This window comes from Eretmochelys imbricata, chromosome 14 (assembly GCF_965152235.1).
Source record: "Eretmochelys imbricata isolate rEreImb1 chromosome 14, rEreImb1.hap1, whole genome shotgun sequence".
NCBI lineage: Eukaryota > Metazoa > Chordata > Testudines > Cheloniidae > Eretmochelys > Eretmochelys imbricata.
Window position 1 is genome coordinate 25,266,612 of NC_135585.1, and position 19,816 is coordinate 25,286,427.

General features: G+C 48.6%; 1 protein-coding gene across 1 annotated transcript in view; it reads right to left on the reverse strand.

Moving 5' to 3' along the window:
- The window catches only part of DNAH9 (dynein axonemal heavy chain 9), a 398,671-nt gene extending 381,046 nt beyond the window's left edge, over window positions 1-17,625 (reverse strand). The window contains exons 1-6 of the mRNA XM_077834481.1: window positions 17,113-17,625; window positions 9,392-9,588; window positions 7,189-7,347; window positions 5,052-5,182; window positions 2,168-2,379; window positions 174-407 (exon numbers count right to left, since the gene is read on the reverse strand). Of these exons, the coding sequence (XP_077690607.1) occupies window positions 174-407; window positions 2,168-2,379; window positions 5,052-5,182; window positions 7,189-7,347; window positions 9,392-9,588; window positions 17,113-17,511 (1,332 nt within the window). The 5' untranslated portion in view covers window positions 17,512-17,625. The remainder of the gene's footprint in view (window positions 1-173; window positions 408-2,167; window positions 2,380-5,051; window positions 5,183-7,188; window positions 7,348-9,391; window positions 9,589-17,112) is intronic.
- Window positions 17,626-19,816: the final 2,191 nt, after the last annotated feature.

Consider the following 19,816-nt stretch of genomic DNA (forward strand, 5'->3'; position numbering starts at 1 on the left):
ATATGGTGCCACCAATGCCCCTGCCCCACTTCGCAGAAAATTGACTGGAAAAATGAGAAGGCTCCTTACCTACAAGGTGGATGAAGGTTATGAAGGGGTTTGTTGTCATAAGTGGATTTATCTCTGCAAAGTGCTGTCTCGGGTTTCACCGTATTTCAAGACCAAATACTCACCTCCACCATCTCAAGTCTTCTTAGGAAGCTGTCCAGCCGTGCAAACACCATGAGGGATTGGAAGTCCCATTCTTTCACTCCTTGGCCTGATTTAAAGTAGGTGTGGAGATTTTCCCGTCTCCCCTCAAACGTCTGCTTGAAGTATCTCAGGATGCTGAGCACCTCCCGCACTTTGCCCAGACTTTCTTCTGCTTCCCCCTTCAGAATGTCTTCTGGGGTCAGGTAATTCCAGGCCTACAGTGACAGAACCAGAATTGAAGTTCTGCTGCCCCAAGGGTCCGGTTGGGTTTTTGGGCTGGCTACATTTAAATGTGTTTCTCAAGCTAAACAATGTTTTAAAAAATCATTATATGGGGGAGCCTCGGGGGGTGGGGAGATGATGTGGCTCTTTTTAAAAGCTTTTCTGAGCAAATCTAAAGATCTGGGGATGAAATCTGGGGACACTTTTCCACAACTCCTGCCTGCCATGAACACAAACGCCAGAACTCCATCTCCATGGTCTATTCTCAGAGTCCAGAACCCAGTCCTAGCATGAGAGAGCTAGAAGGCCTTTCTAGGTGATGGTCTGACACCCAGCCTCTCACTTGGTTTCAGGACTGACGGCTCCACAATGGGGTGGAAAGCAGCTGACTGCTAAAGTGGGGGGCTGGTCCTTCCCCCTCTGGAGAAGCAGCAGCCTTCCCCTCAGGCTGTAGAGACCAGGAAACCTGTGGAGAGCCAACAGGCCAGCTGCCATTTTGTTTTACAAAACCATGTAATGAATTCTGTGATGCCGTAAGCTTTGTTTTCACCTGGCTTTTTTCATTGCAATCTGCAGGGGGCTTGATCATTATTATTTATACAAGACCGAGCAGAGCTCTAAGCACTTCACTGTGCTCTGCCCTGCAGACTCTACAAACTGGGGTGTGTGCAAATGCCGTAATCAGAAACAAACAGAGCTCCCTCAGCATTCCTCTGTTGAGCAAACAGGAGAGTTTGTGCCCCATATAGGCCAGAGAGTCTGCTCTTAAACCTGCAGATCTTGACAGGATCCACAGGAGGCAAGGGGTATCTTCACAGAACTACCGCAGCTGCTGCTGCCTCTGGGATCCCCTGGGGGCAGGCGCAGAGGGGAAAGGCAAGCATTACTGGCGACTATCTGCAGTGATGGTGTGGTGTCCTGTGGCTGAGAATCCAGCAGGAACCCGCTACCCCTGCTCATGGCCTCCTGGGAAAGCTGGGACCACATGGAACCCCCAGAGAGGGGCTTCCACACGACCTGGGTGACCATGCTATGGAAGTGCCACCACGCTTGGGATTGTGGGTGTTCCTGGAAGTGCAGGGAGCATATGTCTAAGTAGATAAAAACTCAGCTGAAGGACAGCTGGGATGCAAGATAAAAGGCAAATGACTGAGCAGCTCTCTTTGGTGCAAAGCATTAGCACTGCAGTATTGACATTTCTCTAAACCGTTCTAAGCAAATGTGAGTTCTGGCACTATGGGGCACAGCGGTTTGTAATGGCTTTCATGTCTAACATGGATGGATGTGCAGCCCAGACACTACATGGCTGGCAGAATCAAGTGGCTGCTTCTTGCTTCAGGTGAAGGAAATCCCAGACAAGTCTAGTGGAAGATGTGAAAGCCAATTGCCTAGGGTCAAGGTGCAGTGTTGCAAGTGGGGCGTATCCTGACCCTGACCCCTACCCCACATGTGGAAACCCTGAGATAGAAACTTCTTACTGAGCTCAGGTTTCAGAGTAGCAGCCGTGTAAATCTGTATCCACAAAAAGAAAAGGAGGACTTGTGGCACCTTAGAGACTAACAAATTTATTTGAGCATAAGCTTTCGTGAGCTACAGCTCACTTCATCAGAGATTTATCAGATGAAGTGAGCTGTAGCTCACAAAAGCTTATGCTCAAATAAATTTGTTAGTCTCTAAGGTGCCACAAGTCCTCTTTTTCTTTTTACTGAGCTCTGGGGCTCAGGGAGTGGTTTAAAGTGTCCAGGCCACCTACTTGCTGGATGAGAAGATTGCAGATCTCCTGAAGCAGCACTATGATCCGTGCAGGCGTGTTGTAGTAATTGGACGTGGCCCAGATTAAACAAACCACGTGGAGCAAGGGACTGATCAATGGCTTCACCTCATTAAACTCAACACTCTCTATGTCCTCCAAGTGGCGCTGGAGAGGTGTCAGGTGCAGGTTAATATCCTGGGCCTCAGTCAAAGCTGTGAGAAAAAACAGCACACATGAAAGGTGAGGTCTGTCCCTCCCTAGCATGCAGCTATTGCCTGGGCTCTGATTACCTCTGATCTCACTTCACACCAACAGGCAAAATCTCAGCTTGCAAAATAAATGAAGCCAATTTATTTGGAAAAATGAACAGCAAAGGGAAACAGAAAACAGTACAACCACCAAAAAAACCAACAACACTCTGTCACTCCTTGGGACTCTGAATAGAGCCAGCTTCCATTTGTTTTTGCATCAGTTTTACAGTGTAAAGTACACAAAAGCTGCTTGTGAAGCGGTTAGGATCGCTATGCACCTAACATGCCCCAAAGCCTGGAAGCCATAACCATTGTGCCTTTGAATGTTACTAACCTAGATTAGTCTAGAGCAGTGGCTCTCAACCTTTCCAGACTACTGTACCCCTTTCAAGAGTCTGATTTGTCTTGTGTACCCCAAGTTTCACCTCACTTAAAAACTACTTGCTTATAAAATAAGACTTAGCAATAGCAAAGAAGGGTGCACAAAAAACAGTTCTGCAGGCTATAAACCTGCTTGCCAATTGATACAAGAGTGTTAGTTGTTTAGGAGAGTAATACTTGAAGAACTAATTTAGAACAGACAGCTTGTCTCTCTAACATTAACAACGATTAGAATGGTTATGAAGGAGTGAGAGATACTGGCTGCGATGCTGGCAGACCAGGTGCCAACTCATGCCTCACTGAACACTGACAAACGCATAACCAGAAACCAGTCTGGCTCACCTGCGAGTTAATACAGTTAAAATAGGTATTAGTGTGATAAGGAAGTGTTTAGACTTTATGGAATGCTTGTAGGATGCTGCATGCATTCATCCTACTTATATCTGTATGCCATGGTATGAAGTTATATTGAGCATTTGCATTGTAACCCTCTGTCACTGTGTAACTCACCAAACAGGAAAAGCAGGAGCTGATCAAGTTGAGCAGAGCAGGGATTTGAAACTAGGTTTCCCGCAACCTGGAAGAGTGCTCGAACCATTGGGTATGGTCGGAATGATACCAACCACACCTCCGCATTTCTTCTTGAGAAAGGTTCTTAAGCCAGGTCAGCCTAACTCCAGGAGCGGGTTCAATAGCGGTGAATGCCGAGCAGAGGGAAGCCCCTACCTCTGACCCAGACTTAGGCTCTGAAGTTCTTTTGAGGGGGTGGGGCTTAGGCGCTGTAACGCTCAGCCTAAATCCCCCTTATCAAGCGAGCCCTCATGGCCATCTCAGAGATTCCTCCTTCCCCGATAATGAAGGAAACTACCGTGAATTCTCAGGATTTTGTTTGAGCTGGACTGGATTCCACTGGGCATGGCTTACTTAAGAAGACTGAACTTCTGCAGAGTTGGGCATTGCTTGGCTGTAATTTTGCTTCTCAAAGACAGACAGTAGAAAACTTCTTAGAAACTATGCTTTTTTTTCTGTAAAATGACAAAATTACTGAATAAACGTGTCAACATTCCTACAATTCTGATTTAAATAGGGAGGCAAAGGTCTTTTGTCTGCCCAAAGGAGTAGTTCCTCTTGTTCCAGTGTAAATGCACTGGGAGGGCAAAATAAGAAGAGGAGAAAGGCTGGAATGTTAATCCCCTGCATCACCTAGAGGACACTAACCCAGGCTTTAATCTTTTATAACTACGTCTTCTTTAGAAGTGATACCAATTAGGACAATGTTCTTGTCAGATCTTATGATCTAAGCAGCTCAGTACTGGATGGAAGATCTTGAAGACGATCCCAGGAGCTGTATGGAGTGATTCTAAGGAGTCCAACATAATGCTAGAAGACACTCTTTTCAGATGAAACATAAAACCAAGGACCTGACCATTTACTGCACTCAGACCCATTGCACTTTTCCTGGAGATAGTGCAGACTTTTTGTCAGAGCAGAGGACTCAGAATCAAAATCTGAGTTATCTACTCAGCCAAGCCACTGACCTGCTGCGTGACCTTGGTCATGTCACATTTCCACACCTGCAATGACTCCTCAGAAAAACAGGGAGAACAATATTTGCCCACCTTTATCAAGTGCCTTGATATCCTCAGACCAAAAGGTGCTCTGCCTGCAGCAGTTGCAAACTATTATTTTCACAAGACTTGGGTGTGAACCCTGGTGTCCAGGCTAAATTCCAGTTTGGGCAATAAGTAGTCTAATGAAAACTCCCCTTGTAGTTCCAGTTGGATACAGTATTCAACATTTCTTACCCTAAACTGTTGTGAAGGGCTGTGGCTTGCTGTAAAACAGTCACCATGATCACACTGTAGTAGAAGGTGACATTAATCCATCAGGATGAGGCACTCTGGATTAATATGAGATTATTATTAAAGGTGGAACAAATCCCAAAATTCCTCTCCATGACCTTTGGAAGGTTTTTGGATCCACAGACCAGTAATCAGACTGGTCCCAGTATGGTACCAAAACTGCAGAGTCATCTACAATTCCAAACCTCTAACCCTTCTGCCCCTTCCTCCTCCAGGATGCCCTTCCCAACAATCCCTCCCCCACAGGCTCCAAGACTCCACTAGGACATCAAGGACCAATGCCACTGCAGACCAGTCGTGTTGGGATTGCAGCTATAAAAATCAGGGGATGGGGAAAAGACCAAACATGAAATCAGCAAAGCTAAGGCAAAGAGGGTGCCCAAATCTCACCTTCTAAGACATCTCTGAACATGGCTTTGAAGGCTGGGAAGTAGCTGCTCTGCACTCTGTCTAGCAGTTCGGCCATGTTCCTAACCTTCTTAGTTTTCAGCTGATTGTAAATACATTCCAGGTCCTCACACCTACAGCAAAGCAAGAGAGATGAGAGCTCAAGGTAGAAATCACAGCAGCTGAACCCAAGCAAACGAACGTCCATCTCCACTCCATCTGCATTGAGCAATTCACACCCAGACTACATGGGTGCTGGCTCACAGGCTCGGGCCTCATGGGCTCCAGCACTGTGAAGGCTGCTCCTTATTCCGAGGGGAAGCCCAGTCCAGGGGCCAAAGGCAGTGACCACCCCCAGTCCAATTGCCAGGTGCCCCTCCTGAAGTACCAGGCAGGAGGGGAGAAGGACAGGAAATTAGCTCTGCATTTTTAACTGAGTTGGCTGAGCATGTTAAACCACTGGAGACTTTTGTAAATAAAAACAGCTTGGAGCAAGTCTGATTCCTGAGTCAGGGTCTGTCGCTGCCAATGGGGCCTCTAACCCCTCACTGCAAGCAGAGAAACAGATTCCTTTTCATCAGAAAATGTAACATGTTCTGGGCTTCAAAAACTGGCTTTGAGTTTCTTGGAGAGAAGGGAAGAAGCCCAGTGAGAGGCTTCCATTAGCCCTTACGGATGTCTGTGACACACTGTACCTCAAAGTAGCACCCTGTAACCCCCATACTAATCATTTGTATATGGTTGTGATATTTCATACAAAGCGTGCCATGTAAGGTATCGTATGAAAGGTCATGATCTGCTGAAACCCACTGTTCTTTCAAAACATGTATATTGTTAGTGTGTATGAAATGATGATATTCTGCTATATGGTTGTTACTGAAATACTTTGTGTGTCCGGGAGACATCCACAACTAGCTTTCCAGTGGCAACAAAGGAGGTGACCCTCACCCAGGCAGACGTTAAGCAACCATCGTGAGCCATTGACCAGCAAGGGAACTGCAAACAAGAGATTTATAATTTTGAGAGAGACAGTTGTACAAGCACCACACAATGGGAACTGCTCAACTCTGTGACTCATCAAGGCCTACTAGGACATGCCTGGGCCAGTATAATTCCTGGGACATGAACTGAAAGTATAAAATAAGGGACAGTGGCATCATGTGATTACCTCTCTCCTCCCCCACCTACACTAAAGGCAACAAGAACGCTGAGAAAACAAAGACTTCAAACTGATACGTTTAGTCCCAGGCTGAAAAGGAAATTCAGCCAGTGTATTAAGAACTGTAACCTGCCTGCAATATCCAGTGGGGTGAGAAAAGCTGTTTGATTCAAATCTTGCTTAGTCTAATGGAGTTTAGGATTTAGACTGTGATTTTACTTTTATTTCTTAGTTAACTATCTCTGACCTTTATGCCTACCACTTATAATCACTTAAAATCTATCCTTCTGTAGTTAATAAGCCTATTTTAATGGTTTATCTTTACCAGTGAGTTTATCTAAAGTGCTTGGGGAATCTGCTCAGATTACAAAGGCTGGTGCCTATCTTTTGACAAAGTGGCAAACTAATTAATACATTTGCACTGTTCAAGAGAAGGTCTTGAGCAGTGTAAGATGGTACATTGTCTGGGGTGCAAGACTGGGTGCTGGAGGGATTTGCTGGAGTCTCCCACTTTACAGTTCATGAGTGGCTTAGAGAGCATTCATGCAACTTAGCTGGGTGTGTCTCTATGCTGGTGGCTGAGTGATAACAGCACCTGCTGCTTGTCACTAGCCAAGCATTGAGAGAGACAGCCCAGGCTGGAGAGTTAAGGGGGCAGAGCGGTCTCACAGTTCCAGGCTGTAACCCGGGGTCCCCATCAAAGTGTCACCTGTTCTTAGCGGTGATGGAAGGGGGATTTTAGAAAAGCTCCCTTAGAGTTGCAGCCCCTACACTGGTGCTCAGTTGAAATACTTCCAGTTGCACCAGCAGTGACCTCCGATGTTTTTTTCAGCTCATGGTTATTTTATGAGCTTGCATAAACTTCTCTATCTTGAGTCTTTATATCTTGTCTGAGTAGTGCTGGCTGCTTGCAGCATTTCCCTTCCATGCAACATGAGCTTCGACTGACAAACACACACTGCCAGGCTGCCTGCAACGCACCTGTTTTTCCAGAATTCTAACTCCACCTTTGGATTGGGGTTGCTGCCTTGCAGAAGTGGCTCTGATGACTCTCTTTTCAACGCTCCCTGGATCTGGTAGCTCCATTCTATCACTGTTGACTCAATGGTGTGTACAAGAGATTTATCCACCAGTTCCACACTGCAGAAAGTAAATATAAAGTCTCCCTGTGAAGTTTGGTTTTTGTTTGACAATGCACTGGAATCAGATATGCCTGTGCAAAATAACCAGATGCCAATGTTTATTTTGCAAGGTGCTGTGTATCTTAAATCCCCACGCTTTTTTTTAGTACAGTACATTTATTCTGGAGAAAGTTTCTAAAATGCCTTTATAGCAGATAACACCATCTAAGCCAACATCCTGCCACCAACAGTGACCAGTACCTGATCATTCAAGGGAAGGCAGGCAGAAACAATATTGCATCCAGACATCTTCCTTTCTGACCCCCGGAGGCATATGTGAATGCCCTGGGCGTGAGACTCGCTCGTGTTTAGTATCTGAACTTGCACACCATGGTCAAGACTGAGGCATGTATGCCACTGCCCCAGTAGGGGGTGGTGTGGAGTCTCCCATCCCAGGAGGAGCACTGGGGAGACTATGCGTCAAGCAGAATCATCTCTCCAAATGCTACTCTTTGCACAACCTGCTCCATCGTGCCTCCAGTGACTTACTAGATAGACTCAGCTAGGGGAGAAACCATGCAAGGTGGCTGCCAACCTGAAGGAGCAGAGGAGGTGCCGGCTTGCTGCCCAGAAGGCTGGAAATAGGGAACACAGCTCATGATAACTGTTGGATGTCACAATGTTCCTCTGCCTGCTGCACCAAATAGGCTCAGTCTTTAAAGGTTATTGTGTGTCAGACAGAAAGACAGACAAAGAAATGCCATAGAGCAGAGTTGGGCCTCCGTTTGCTCAGCCAGCTATGGGGACCAGCTTCTCTCAGGACCTGTCTATCCTGGGTTTCTCTGTAGCGCCTGTCACTGCAGTATTTAATCACTGAACCTCTCAGTTACAATCTTTGGCTTGATCCTGCTCTTCTGAACAGGAGTGGGAACAGGCCCCTAGGCAGGAAGATGCATCATCTCAAAACAGGCAGCAGCACTGTGGTGAGGCAAAGAAAACAATAAAGAACAGGGTTTGTTTCCACTAGACAAGAGGGTTACACTCTCCACTACTACTGCCAGCAGAGCTGGCAAGTGTGGGGAGTGGCAGGGACACAGTCTCTATCCCTGACCCTGTAACCATTTCACCTACATTGAATGTTACCTAATCTAAGCCACTCCTCTTCCTCTCCTTTTTGCTTCAGCAGTTTCACAACTTCCCGTGGCAGCCCTTATGGTGCTGAGCCTGAGCAGTAGCACTGAGGACATCATAGATAACTCAACCAATCAGCACTCCCTCCCTCGAGAAACCCAAACCGTAGTCTTAAACCTCAACCTCTAACCCTGCTGCCTGCCTTGGTCATCTCTCCCCTTGACAGTGCCCCCTGGCTGGTAAAGGCAAAGGAATCTCTCTACCTGTGGCACCAAATGGACATTGTCTAGCTAAACTACAAGTTTTGATTGGACAAAAGTAAAATGATCTTGCCTGAGCCAGGCATAGTGAGGCGGGAGCCACAGTGCAAAGCTCCAGCCTCACTCCAACACAGCTCCCGATCTGAAGCAGCTCCCACTATTCCAGCCCTGAACCCCCACGCCTCCTCACTCTGTCAGAGCTCCCCAGTTCTGACCTGCAGGTATATTTTGCTGGTGCATTTCAAACAATAGGACTGAAGTATGTAAATGAACTAGACTAGAGGGTGTGAATGATGATTGGCTGTGTCATGTCTGATGTCACAATCCCCATCTGCCTAGAGCGTCAAATGGACACTGTAAGGAAATGAGGCTTTTCCAGTGTTTTAGTTTCCTGACTGCCCCCAAAATCAATGGGGCTCTTCCCACTAATGCTTTGAATGTTCTCAGAAATTGTGGAACTGATTGGATGTGGTCTTCAAAAGTTATCGTGTTACAGGCAGACAAACAGAAATGCCATCAGGTTGAGTATTAGGCCTCACTTCTTTGACTGACTAGCAAGGAGAATGGACAGTGAATGAGGAAAGTCCTGCTTATTTTTACATGGGATTCCTAGCAGAAATAAAAACAAACATGCGGTGAGCAAAGTAGATGAAAACTCAAAACTTCACTTACGTTTTTTCATTTTCACAATCTATATACTCCATTCTCTCGGCACCTGCTGGAAGAGGGAGCAGGGTCTTGCCTTTTACTTGACCAATAACCACAAAAATGTTACTTTTCAGGCTGTGGACATGACGCATAATGTCCTGTGACACCACATGTGGCCAGCTGTGGTGGTTCTTCTGGTTTGCCAGGACTGGTGCTACTACCTGTAATATAAACCATTAAACCAGTTTACAGCAGACAAGTAATAAAGAAGAAAAAGCCAAATGGGACTGGATAGCTCATGGGCCCTGGAGCCTTTCATCAGCCAGCCACCAAACTGGATCCTGTGTGCCCACATGAAATGAGCATGGAAGGGGTTCAGGCTGGTTTCTAATTGACTGGCATTCATATAACACCCATTATAATTGTCAGCCCTGTTGGCAATCGGAGCAGTATCCAAGGACTGAATGAGGCATGGCAATTTACTTCTTCTCTACCCCACAGTAGCAGTCCTTGCAGTTTATATTTGGGACACGTGTGAAGAAGCCTGCATCTCTGCCCCCAACACACCACCTGTTTTGTGGATAATTAGAGGGTTTGTAGATTCAGCACCTTTCAAAAGGACACAGTTTAGTTACAAAATGCCAGAACTCCTTTGTAGGCATTATTTGCTCCTTGCTTCTGCATTTATCAGTGTCTAAAACAAAGAGCTCAGAAATCTAAATATTATTCCCAAATAAAAAGCTAATGGTTCAGCTGGAGTTATGCTGGAAAGTATGTGATGCTGGAGTCCCACCACACCCCAAAACAGTATCTCTCACCTATATTCTACACCTTTCAAAAACCCAAATGTTTGAGAGTCTGGAAAGGAACAGAAAAGGGACCCAGCCAATTCCACTCAGCCCTTCATCACTCACTATCTGCCCACCTGCTTTACACCCACATGGCTCTAACTAGGAGTGGGTGAATGGATGGCTCTGGGCTCTTGTCCTTTTACTAGTCATTTTAAAATGTTCCTTGTCTTTACTGGATTTGGGATTGGCTTCCAACTCCTCAATGCAAGAGAGCTCAGTCTGTGGGCAGCCTTTTAAAAAGAGCATGTTAAAGGTCTGAGAACCATGTATGTTCAAAACCAAAAACTGTGACTCTAAGGAACTGCAATCCTAACTGCATCTAGGCTACGGGGGATCCTTCAGTGCCTCTTCGTATCTGCTCCTTTCACCTGTCATTGGAGGTTCCTTCCTGCAGGCTATCTCATATGCCAGGAGACTTGAAGGTGCAGGCTTTGATGACAGTTTTCTTAAGGGGGAAGCCATCCTAACATCCCATCCCAAAGCCTGGACTGTGGTCCCATATTTTGATTGAAATAAGACCGTTCCTGTGTCAATTGTTCTTAAGCCTCGTGATCTTCCATGCTAAACTCAGTTGCACACTTCAGGTATTCAGACAGCTGTGGGGACAATGCCTTTCAAAACCTCCCCAATATTGCCTATGGCTTTTGCTGAAAAGGTAAAGAAAGGCCTGTCCCATTCAGTCCAGAAGCGATCCAATGGGATCACATTCTGTATCCACCCATGCTGTGTGCTCAAGTGAAGTTCCTCCACCAAAACAACTTACAGACCTTTCTACTGGAGAGTGGGTGGCGGTCACTTCCACAGCATTTATTCATCCTGTGCTGATTGAGATCTGCAAAGCTGCTACTTGGAGCTCAGCTAAAGCATTATTGTCTTGATACTGTGTCAAGATCAGAATGGATCTTCTGTTGCTAGTGGAGATAGCCAAAGCCTAGGGAGGACAGCATGCCTGTCTCTCTTACAGTACTGTTTTGGGGTGTGTCTCCTTTGTTCAAAAAAACCAACGCTTAACTTTGACAATCTAGCTGACAATTGCCCAGTGTCTAATCTTCCAGTTCTAGTTAAGATTATAGACACAGAACGCCTTGCAGAACACCTAGATATCGCAGGTCTCTTTGATCCTTGTCAATCAGGGCACAGAGCAGAAACTGCTCTAGCAGAAATGATCTCACCCTAGTGATGGAAGGAGACAGGGTGTCCAGGCTGATATGATTAAATCGACAGGCTGCTTTCACTAGCATTTGTCCTAAGCTGCACAATGTAACAGGAGCAGATGGGGTTGCTCTCTGGTGACTCCATTCCCTCCAGAAGGTGCCTTTAGGAGACTTTTCTTCATCACTGAGGACACTCATCTGGAGCCCAGCAAGATCCCCTCATGTCTTTACTCTTGTTCCACTTGTGTGCAAGACCATTAGAAAGGGTAATGAGAGGAAACGAGAGACCAGTGCTTTCGTATGCTAACAGCCAGCAGTGCATCTGTCTGATTCAAACCAGCCACTGTTCTGCGATGCATGTGTAAGGGAACTGTTGCCCCCTTACTAACATTCAGTGGTGGTGTTTTGGTTGGCTATCTCCCAGTACTAAACGGGGAAGGGTCTATGGGAAATCAGGACCCTGAGACTGACAGTCCCCAGGAACAATGGGGAGAGGCCAATGCTCCAAGTCAGCCTGAATGACTGGGCGGGCACGCTGATCAGGGAGTCAGGAGGCCAGGGGGGTCCCGTCCTCCTTGTAAGCTAGAATTGCCTGGGTCAGACAGAGTGGGGCCAAGCTAAGGAGAAAGCAGGGGGAGCACACTGAGCTGGGGAGCAGAGCTGTGCTAGATCCAGAAGGACCAGAAAAGCAGCCCAGAGAGAGCAGACCCTGTCCTGGGAGCAGAGCTGCAGCCCCAAAGCCAGAGGCACAGCCCAGAGAGAGCAGACTTGCCCTGGAAGGAGAGCTGCAGCAACCAGAGCCAGAGGGGCCAGAAAAGCAGCCCACGAAGCAGGTCAGTGCTGGGAGCAGTCACAGAAGCAGCCTGCAGAGCAGACCTGTCCTGGGAGGAGAGCTGTAGCAACCAGAGCCAGAGGGACCAGAGAAGCAGCCCAGGGAGCTGGAGGCAGGGCAGCAGCCGTGCTGAGGCAGAGTGGAACTGGCGCTAAGAGAGAGTGGAGCTGGAGCTGGAGCTGGGGCTGGAGCAGTCCGGAGCTGGGTGTCATGAGCAGCTGGGGAGAGCGAAGGAGGACACTGGATAGTGGGCCTCAGCCAGGAGGCTCTGCAGGCCAGACTCGGAGGGGGATTGGTAACCCTGACAGGGCAGGGGCAATGCTGTGAAGAAGGACCCTGCCATCTAGAGCCTGAGAGTGTGTGCCCACCACCAGAGCGAGTGTCCAACCCACAGCATCTCTGCAGCACAGCCAGGGCCTGAGAATGCGGTCTGGGACTTACCAGGAACAGACTGTGAACTGTCCTGACATTCCAGAGACACTGTTTGTGATGTTCCCTGCCACAGAACGGGTGATATGTTTCCTTTAATCTTTCCCATTTTCCCTTATTCTTTTTAAAATTAATTGTTGATTAAATAACTTGCATTTGCTTTAAATTGTATGTAATGATCAGTGGGTCAGAGAAGTGCCTAATGCAGAGAGAGTACCCCGGAGTGGGGACACCCTAGCCGCTGTCCTAGGTGACCACAGCAGGGTTGGGGGTCGAGCCCCCCAGGAATCCTGGGCCCAGCCTTGTTGGGGTTACGAGGACTCTGCCAGACAGGAGAGTGGAAGGGGAGTCCTCAAGGACAGGGAGGCCTCTGGGTAAAGAAAGTGGGAGCGAGGACTCATATCCTTTCACTAGCCCACTTCACCGGGGTAGTGCAGAAGCCAGGAAAGTTCCCCACAATAGCGGGACTATTCCCCCGCTTACACATGGGCGAGATTGGGACTTGAATGAGAGGTAGCTGGCTGAAGCTTAGTCCAAATAAGACAGAGGTAATGCCTATTGGTTGGAGGAAGCAACCAGAAGATATGGCAAGGACTGTATGAGCCACTGTGACTGATGGAATACTGTATCCTAGCTCTTGCTAGATGATCATAATCATATAGCAGCATCTTTTAGGAAGGCTCTTGTCCATCTTCATCTGTACTGAGGTTGTGCGTTTCTTTCAGATGAGGACCTGGTTACTATTATTCATGGTGTTATCACCGTGGGATTAGAATATTGCAGTGCACTGTACATGGGGCTTGGCCTTAAATCAACCCAGAAACTGAAGCCAGTGCACAATGCAGTGCATCTTGGCAGCAGCACACGACATCCGTGCTCTGGAACTTCTACTGGCTGCCTATTGGTTTCCAAGTGAAGTCCAAAGAGTTGGTTTCACCCTCAGTTAAGATGGCATTCTCAAAATGGTCACCATCTCAAATTGTTCTCAATAGGATTGAAGCCATCAGCTGTCCTTACCAAAGATGGACACTTCCTCCCACTGGTCCCAACTGGAGTGAAGCTAAGCTGGACACAGAGAGGTGCAGCAGAATGCAGGGGTTGGCTACCGTTGCTAAAGGTAACCTATGGCTTCAGTCCCAATGAGAACAGGAGATGGCAGCCATTTTGAAAGGAGGGCAATTCTTCGTAAGTTTTTCTAGAGCAGAACTTTATCCCTCAGCCTCTGCTGAAGGGGAAACTTTCAATTATAAGAAATAATGGCTCAAGTTACCATTAATCCTAAATATCTATCTCTTCATCTATCTATATCTTCAAAAACAACGAATTATTGCACCAGATTTTCTCAAGATCCATCTCTGCCAATTTCTCTGTTAAAAGACAATGACTGAGCAGAGTCTAACAAGCTGCTAAGGTTCTTAAAGGACGCATTTTTAAATTAATTTTAATTCATAAACTAATTAATGGATTTATGTTTAACTTTGAGAAGTCATTCAAAGCTCAAGGAGCACGTGCTGTAATTGTGGAGAGGGTACAGGGAAGCTGTCATACATAACAAAAAAGCTGAATCCGTGTCATTTGTGGAAAAGTCAACCTTTACTACAGAGCTGCAGCCACCAAGTCCACAATTCCTGTGTTCACTCCGTACAGTGTTCTCACGTTAACAGCCACACAGAAATTATTTTTAAAAAATGAAAAATCCCCAATAAAACAGTGAACTTAATTGCATGACGTCCCAGCTGCTAGGGCCATACACGTTACTGCAGCACAAAAGGTGCCGAGACACTGGGCTCTGGTCAGGTGCCCTGGTTAGCAAAAGGAGAGACTCTTCAGACTCCTTCAAGTCCTCCTTGCAGGTCATTGAAGACAGTCTGACCTAGCCAGCAAGACCAGTGTTCATTACCTCTTGGGGTACCGCTCTCCTTCACAGAGGCAAGGGCTTGGCTGACAGGGCAGATTAGGAGAATAGGAAGATGAGAGAATCACATGAAGATCTTCAGCAGAGGGTGAAGCCTGCTCAGCAGCTTGGGCTGCTCCTGCACTGCCTTCAGGCCCAGCTCGGTCCCTCTGCCAAAGAGCAGCACATGTGACACAAGCAGAGGCGTTCCCATAAGAGGCATCACCCCAGAGCTGGGGGCTCATCTGCATGGCCTGCCCCACCCTGGGAGGAAGGGCCTGCTCCTGTTCCCAGTGTGAGTGGCTGATCCAGCCCAATAGTGCAGTTTGTTCACATCAGAGAAGAGTCACGAATGATCTGAGTGTGGATTTTCTATAGCACTTTGGGTTCCTGAGTGAGCACAGGGACCAAAGGGGAGGCTTTGCACCTCCCTGATGTGATGCTGGGGCAGGCAGGGGACAGAGACCACAGTAGCAGGTTAGAGCAGCCTGCGGACAGCCCTAGCTTGCCCTCCCTACCTCCCACTGCCATAGTCCCTGTGGGCATCACTGTACCTGCAGATCCCTGTGGTGCAGGCCTGTCTCTTCCTGCCCTCGATCTGCTCTGAAACATCCCCTGTGCCAGAAGAATCTGTGGAGTTGGCACTGAGCCCCAGTGCAATTCACCCAGGGGAGCCATGCAGCCCTTGGCACCAGAGCAGCTTCACCCTACTCTGCACACCCAGCAGGTGCAAAGCAATTGCACAGGGGAGGAGGAGGAGCCTCCTTGGTTGAGTCCTCTTGAGCCAGCCTCGCTCTCTCTATTTTCAAGAAAACCGGGAAATTCAAACACAAAAAAGACACTTTGTGAAAAACAGTTCAAGTGGCTGAGAGACAGCAACGCAAAACCCAAATGCGCAAAGCCAGGATACACAGCACAAAGCCATTCACCTACATCCCTCCTCTTCTCTCTCTCACTCACACACTTCCCATTCCCTCAGCCGACCAGTCCTACTCACCTATTGTCACCACAGTCAGACCCTTAACTCTACCCTCTGTGGAATGCCACAAAACAATGCTTACATCTCCTGGACAAAAAGCTACATAAAGAAATATGCACAGCAGAGATCAGAACATGCACCGTGCTCAGGACACATGACCAAAGGAGTCCCAGTGACATCAGTCTAAAACTATTCATTACACCCAAAAAATTCTACATAACAGCTGGAGTTTACAAGTCCTCTCATATGCTACCTATCACCATTTACAAACAAAGTCACAGCACACGAACACTGCAATCTGTGCAATTATGACTTAACCAAATTGCAGAACCCATCAAAAAGACTGAGATGTAATATTGCTCCACATAAACAAATATGCTACCCCACAAAATCAAAATAACTTGGTTGGTAGCCTACAACTGTGAGCTGAAGGTTCAATGTCTTAATATAACAATGCCAACTCCAAAATACTGCCACATTCACACCTACTTCCACATACATTCTTATCATTGTGTAGATTTCCCCATCTTAAATCCTTACTGAACACATTCAAAATAAATGTTTATTTTAAAAAATGTCATTAAGTGACACCTCCATTGGGAAAAATACTAGGAACACATCCTAGTTCACAGAATTAAGGCTACAAACAAAAGGACATATTGGTTGTGATTCTTGACAGCTTCTAAACATACATAACCCAGATTCAAGCTAACCATGAGAAATACAGATTAATCCCACTGGAACACTGGCATTAAACAGGTCCTGTCTACAGGTGTGTTTTGGTTTTGTAAATGCTTCCCTTCTGGGCTAGCCTGGGCTTACAAAGGGCAGAATTAAGGGTATCTTATTGGCCTGTGAGTTTGGATGAGTAGAGCAGCTTTGCTCTGGGAATGGATGGTATCTGGGAGCAGGGATATGTGGGGCTGATGTACCAAGGTACACAGCATTACACTGTGTTGTGTGGGTTCCAGTTTTCATTGTTGTCCCTTAGCAACTTGTTCTCCTTGATGTTACCTTAACATTGCACACAACCCCTTAGCAACTTGTTTTTCACCATGGTGACCTGTGTCCCTGGGGGACACCCCTGGGTGAGTCACCACAGCAGGGACTGACCCTGAAATCTGCTTCCCCAAGCATGAGCTGCTGCTCCCTGAGGAAGAAGACCCCACTACTTGGCCAGTCTACAGCTCCTTAACCTCCACCTGGCTCAGTCATTCTGCGGGGACAGAGCCTCCAGGGTCGGGGTGGATCACAGATCTCTGAACTAAGGTGAAAAGAAAAGGAGTACTAGTGGCACCTTAGAGACTACTAGTCCTCCTTTTCTTTTTGCGAATACAGACTAAAAGGGCTCCTACTCTGAAACCTGAACTAAGGTGGAAACCAGAGAGGTTCCCTCCTGGTGCCAGGCCAGCCCAGGGGCCAGGGGCACTAGCACGGCCTCAGGCTGGGCACTTTGCCGGCTCCCCCCAGCTGCTACATACTTGGAGCCAGGCCAGAAGGGGGGCAGCCCCAGGGGTAGGTCCCTGCCAGCCGCCCGGGCCCAGAACCGCCGAGAGGAAGGGGCTGCTCCTGGGCTCCCATCCATCCGCCCCCGCGCCCCGCTTACCTCCTCCACCAGGGCGGCGAAGTGGTCCAGGGAGGAGGCGGGCAGGTCCCCGTAGAGCAGCTCCCCGGGGCCGGGCGGGGCGCTCAGCGGCCCGGGCCCCCTGCGCAGGAAGAACAGCGCCTTGCTGCGGCCGGGGCTGGCGGGGAGCTGGGTGCTGAGCGCCAGCTGCCCCGCCGGGCTCAGCGTCACCAGCAGCAGCGGCGGCTGCCCCGCGGCGCCCTCCAGGAAGGCCCGCAGCAGGGGCTGCGCCTCGGGGCTGCCCGCGCAGCGCTCCCAGCGCTCCGGCTTCAGCCGCAGGCTGCGCACCACGCGCTCCCCGAGCAGCCGGGCGCGGGGGTCCGAGCCGGGGGCGTCCTCCGCGGGGGACCCCTCCTGCTCCTCCTCCTCCGGGCTGGCCATGGCGCTGCAGGCAGGACGCCCCGGAACGGGGGCTCTGCGCTCGGGTCCCGGGGCAGGGGGCTGCGCTGGGGGCCCGGGGCTGCGCTTGATGCTCCGCGCCGGCTGCCCGCGGAGTCTCCCTGGCGACCGTGTGTACAGGGCGGAGCTGCGGTTGCCCTGGGGACGGGGCAGGACGCGGCTCCGCCCCCGCCTGAGGCAGCCGCCGGGCCAGCTCCCGTTCGCCAAGCTGTGAGCGGCAGGAGGCGGCGACTTGTGGCTCTGCCCGGGTCGGGGCCCCTGAGCCGCCCGCAGGTGGCTTCGGAGCCCCGGCACCTCTGGCTCCGCGATGAGGGCGAGGGACTGTGGCACCTGCCTCCTCACCCCAAGCCCAATTTTGTGAGCGTTCATGGCCCGCCATACAATTTCTATTCCCAAATGTGGACCTTGGGCCAAAACGTTTGCCCACCCCTGAGCTAGCAGGTGTCTGTAGACCCAAGCTGGGAATGACATCTCCCCCGCGCTGAGCTTCCTCCTCCCAGAGGCCAACGTGACTAGTGCAAGGAGGGTGGTTGTGGGCTTCCTGGGGCCATCAACGGGGAGGCGAAAACGAACAGGCTCAGACTTTATGCTGTTTTTTACCCCCCAAGCAGGGTTTGAACCTTCAGATCCAAGGCACAGCCACCTACCGCACTAACAGCTGATGCGGTACAGTGTCTGAGCCAGGGACTCTGGGTTCGCAGAGTGGGTAGCACAGTGGGGTCCTAGCCCGTGACTGAGCTCCCCAGCACTACCACAATGCAAATAGGTTTCAGAGTAGCAGCCGTGTGTAGTCTGTATCTTCAATAAGAAAAGGAGTACTTGTGGCACCTTAGAGACTAACCAATTTATCACGAAAGCTTATGCTCAAATAAATTTGTTAGTCTCTAAGGTGCCACAAGTACTCCTTTTCTTTTGACAATACAAATAATATCAGAAAAACTGCTGGTGAAGCCTTGCTATTATCCTCTGTGAGGAGCAGCCCATAGAGGGAGCTACAATACACTTTTTACCACTGGGTGGCACAACTATTTGTGAACTAGTGCTAGAAATCTGGGTGTGAGGATCCCTGAGCTCTCCCCCTGGCTCTGGGGGCAGAGTATGGTCTAGCAGCAGAACAGCCAAGTGTAACAGTGACCTAGTGGGTCATCTTCAGGGGCTGAACTTGTATTCTCTGGATCTAAATGCAGGTTCCTCGATTACTTGAGCTGCACAACTACACCCAATATCATACAAGCAGCAACAGACTCTTAAAAGCTAAAGCCACTCTAGCAGGACAGATTTATGGTGTGTTTCCCAAGGAGATAATTGAGTCCAATCTTCCCAAAAGACAGCATGGCAAAGAAAGCAAGCCTTGAGACAGTCACATTTCAGAGCTTCATTCTAGTCTCTGTTTTGAGCTCATCCAGCCCCTGGGCTCTTAGCTGTGAAGCAGGAGAACAGCAGCTATTTTCTCCCCGAAAGGGCTGTGAGAATGAAGGAAACGGAAACATGAAGAGCAGGGATTACAACCCAGGGGCTCTTTTGTCTCTGCCAGTAGCCAAGTGCCCCTTCTACCAGGCACTATGTGGGGGAAGTCTCTCTCAAGACAATCAGCATGGGATAGTTTGTTGGTTGTGTGGGAATATGTGACAGACCTGCAGACTGTGTGAGTATCACAAGAGGCATAGTGCTTCCCAGTTTGGGTGAGCAGAAGGGTAAAAACCAGCCCGAGGTCTAGACCAGTAGCCACCTGCTTATGGCCTTCATGGCACATCCCCACCCTATCATCTCATTCACTATCAAGATGTCTAATTCCACTTCTGATCACCCCCTTATTTTTAAATAAGTCCCTTTGTGCTCTCTCTCATGCTGCCCCACAAGCTTGGAAAAGCTCCCCATAAATATCTGCAAAACTAAGAGTATGGCTACACTATGCAGCACAGTCATAGTGCCATAGGGTAGATGCTTCCTACATCAACAGAAAGGGTTTTTTCTGCCCATGTAATTAATCCTTCAGATTTGGTAGCTAGGTTGACAGAAGAGTTCTTGGACATGACATTTTTCATAGCCCTCAGTGATGTAACTAGCTCTAAGTTGGAAGTGTAGATCAGGCCTAACTTGATTACACTCCATCAAATTCTCCGGGCCTACAAAAACTTGACAAGTTAGGCTGCTGGTGTCCTGAGACGACTGCCCTTCACACTGCTCACTATTGTCTCCTTATACTCCCCCGTGTTATCTTGTTTTAGAGACTGTAAACTCTTTAGAGGCAGGAACTGTTGTGTTTGTACAGCACCTAGCACTATGG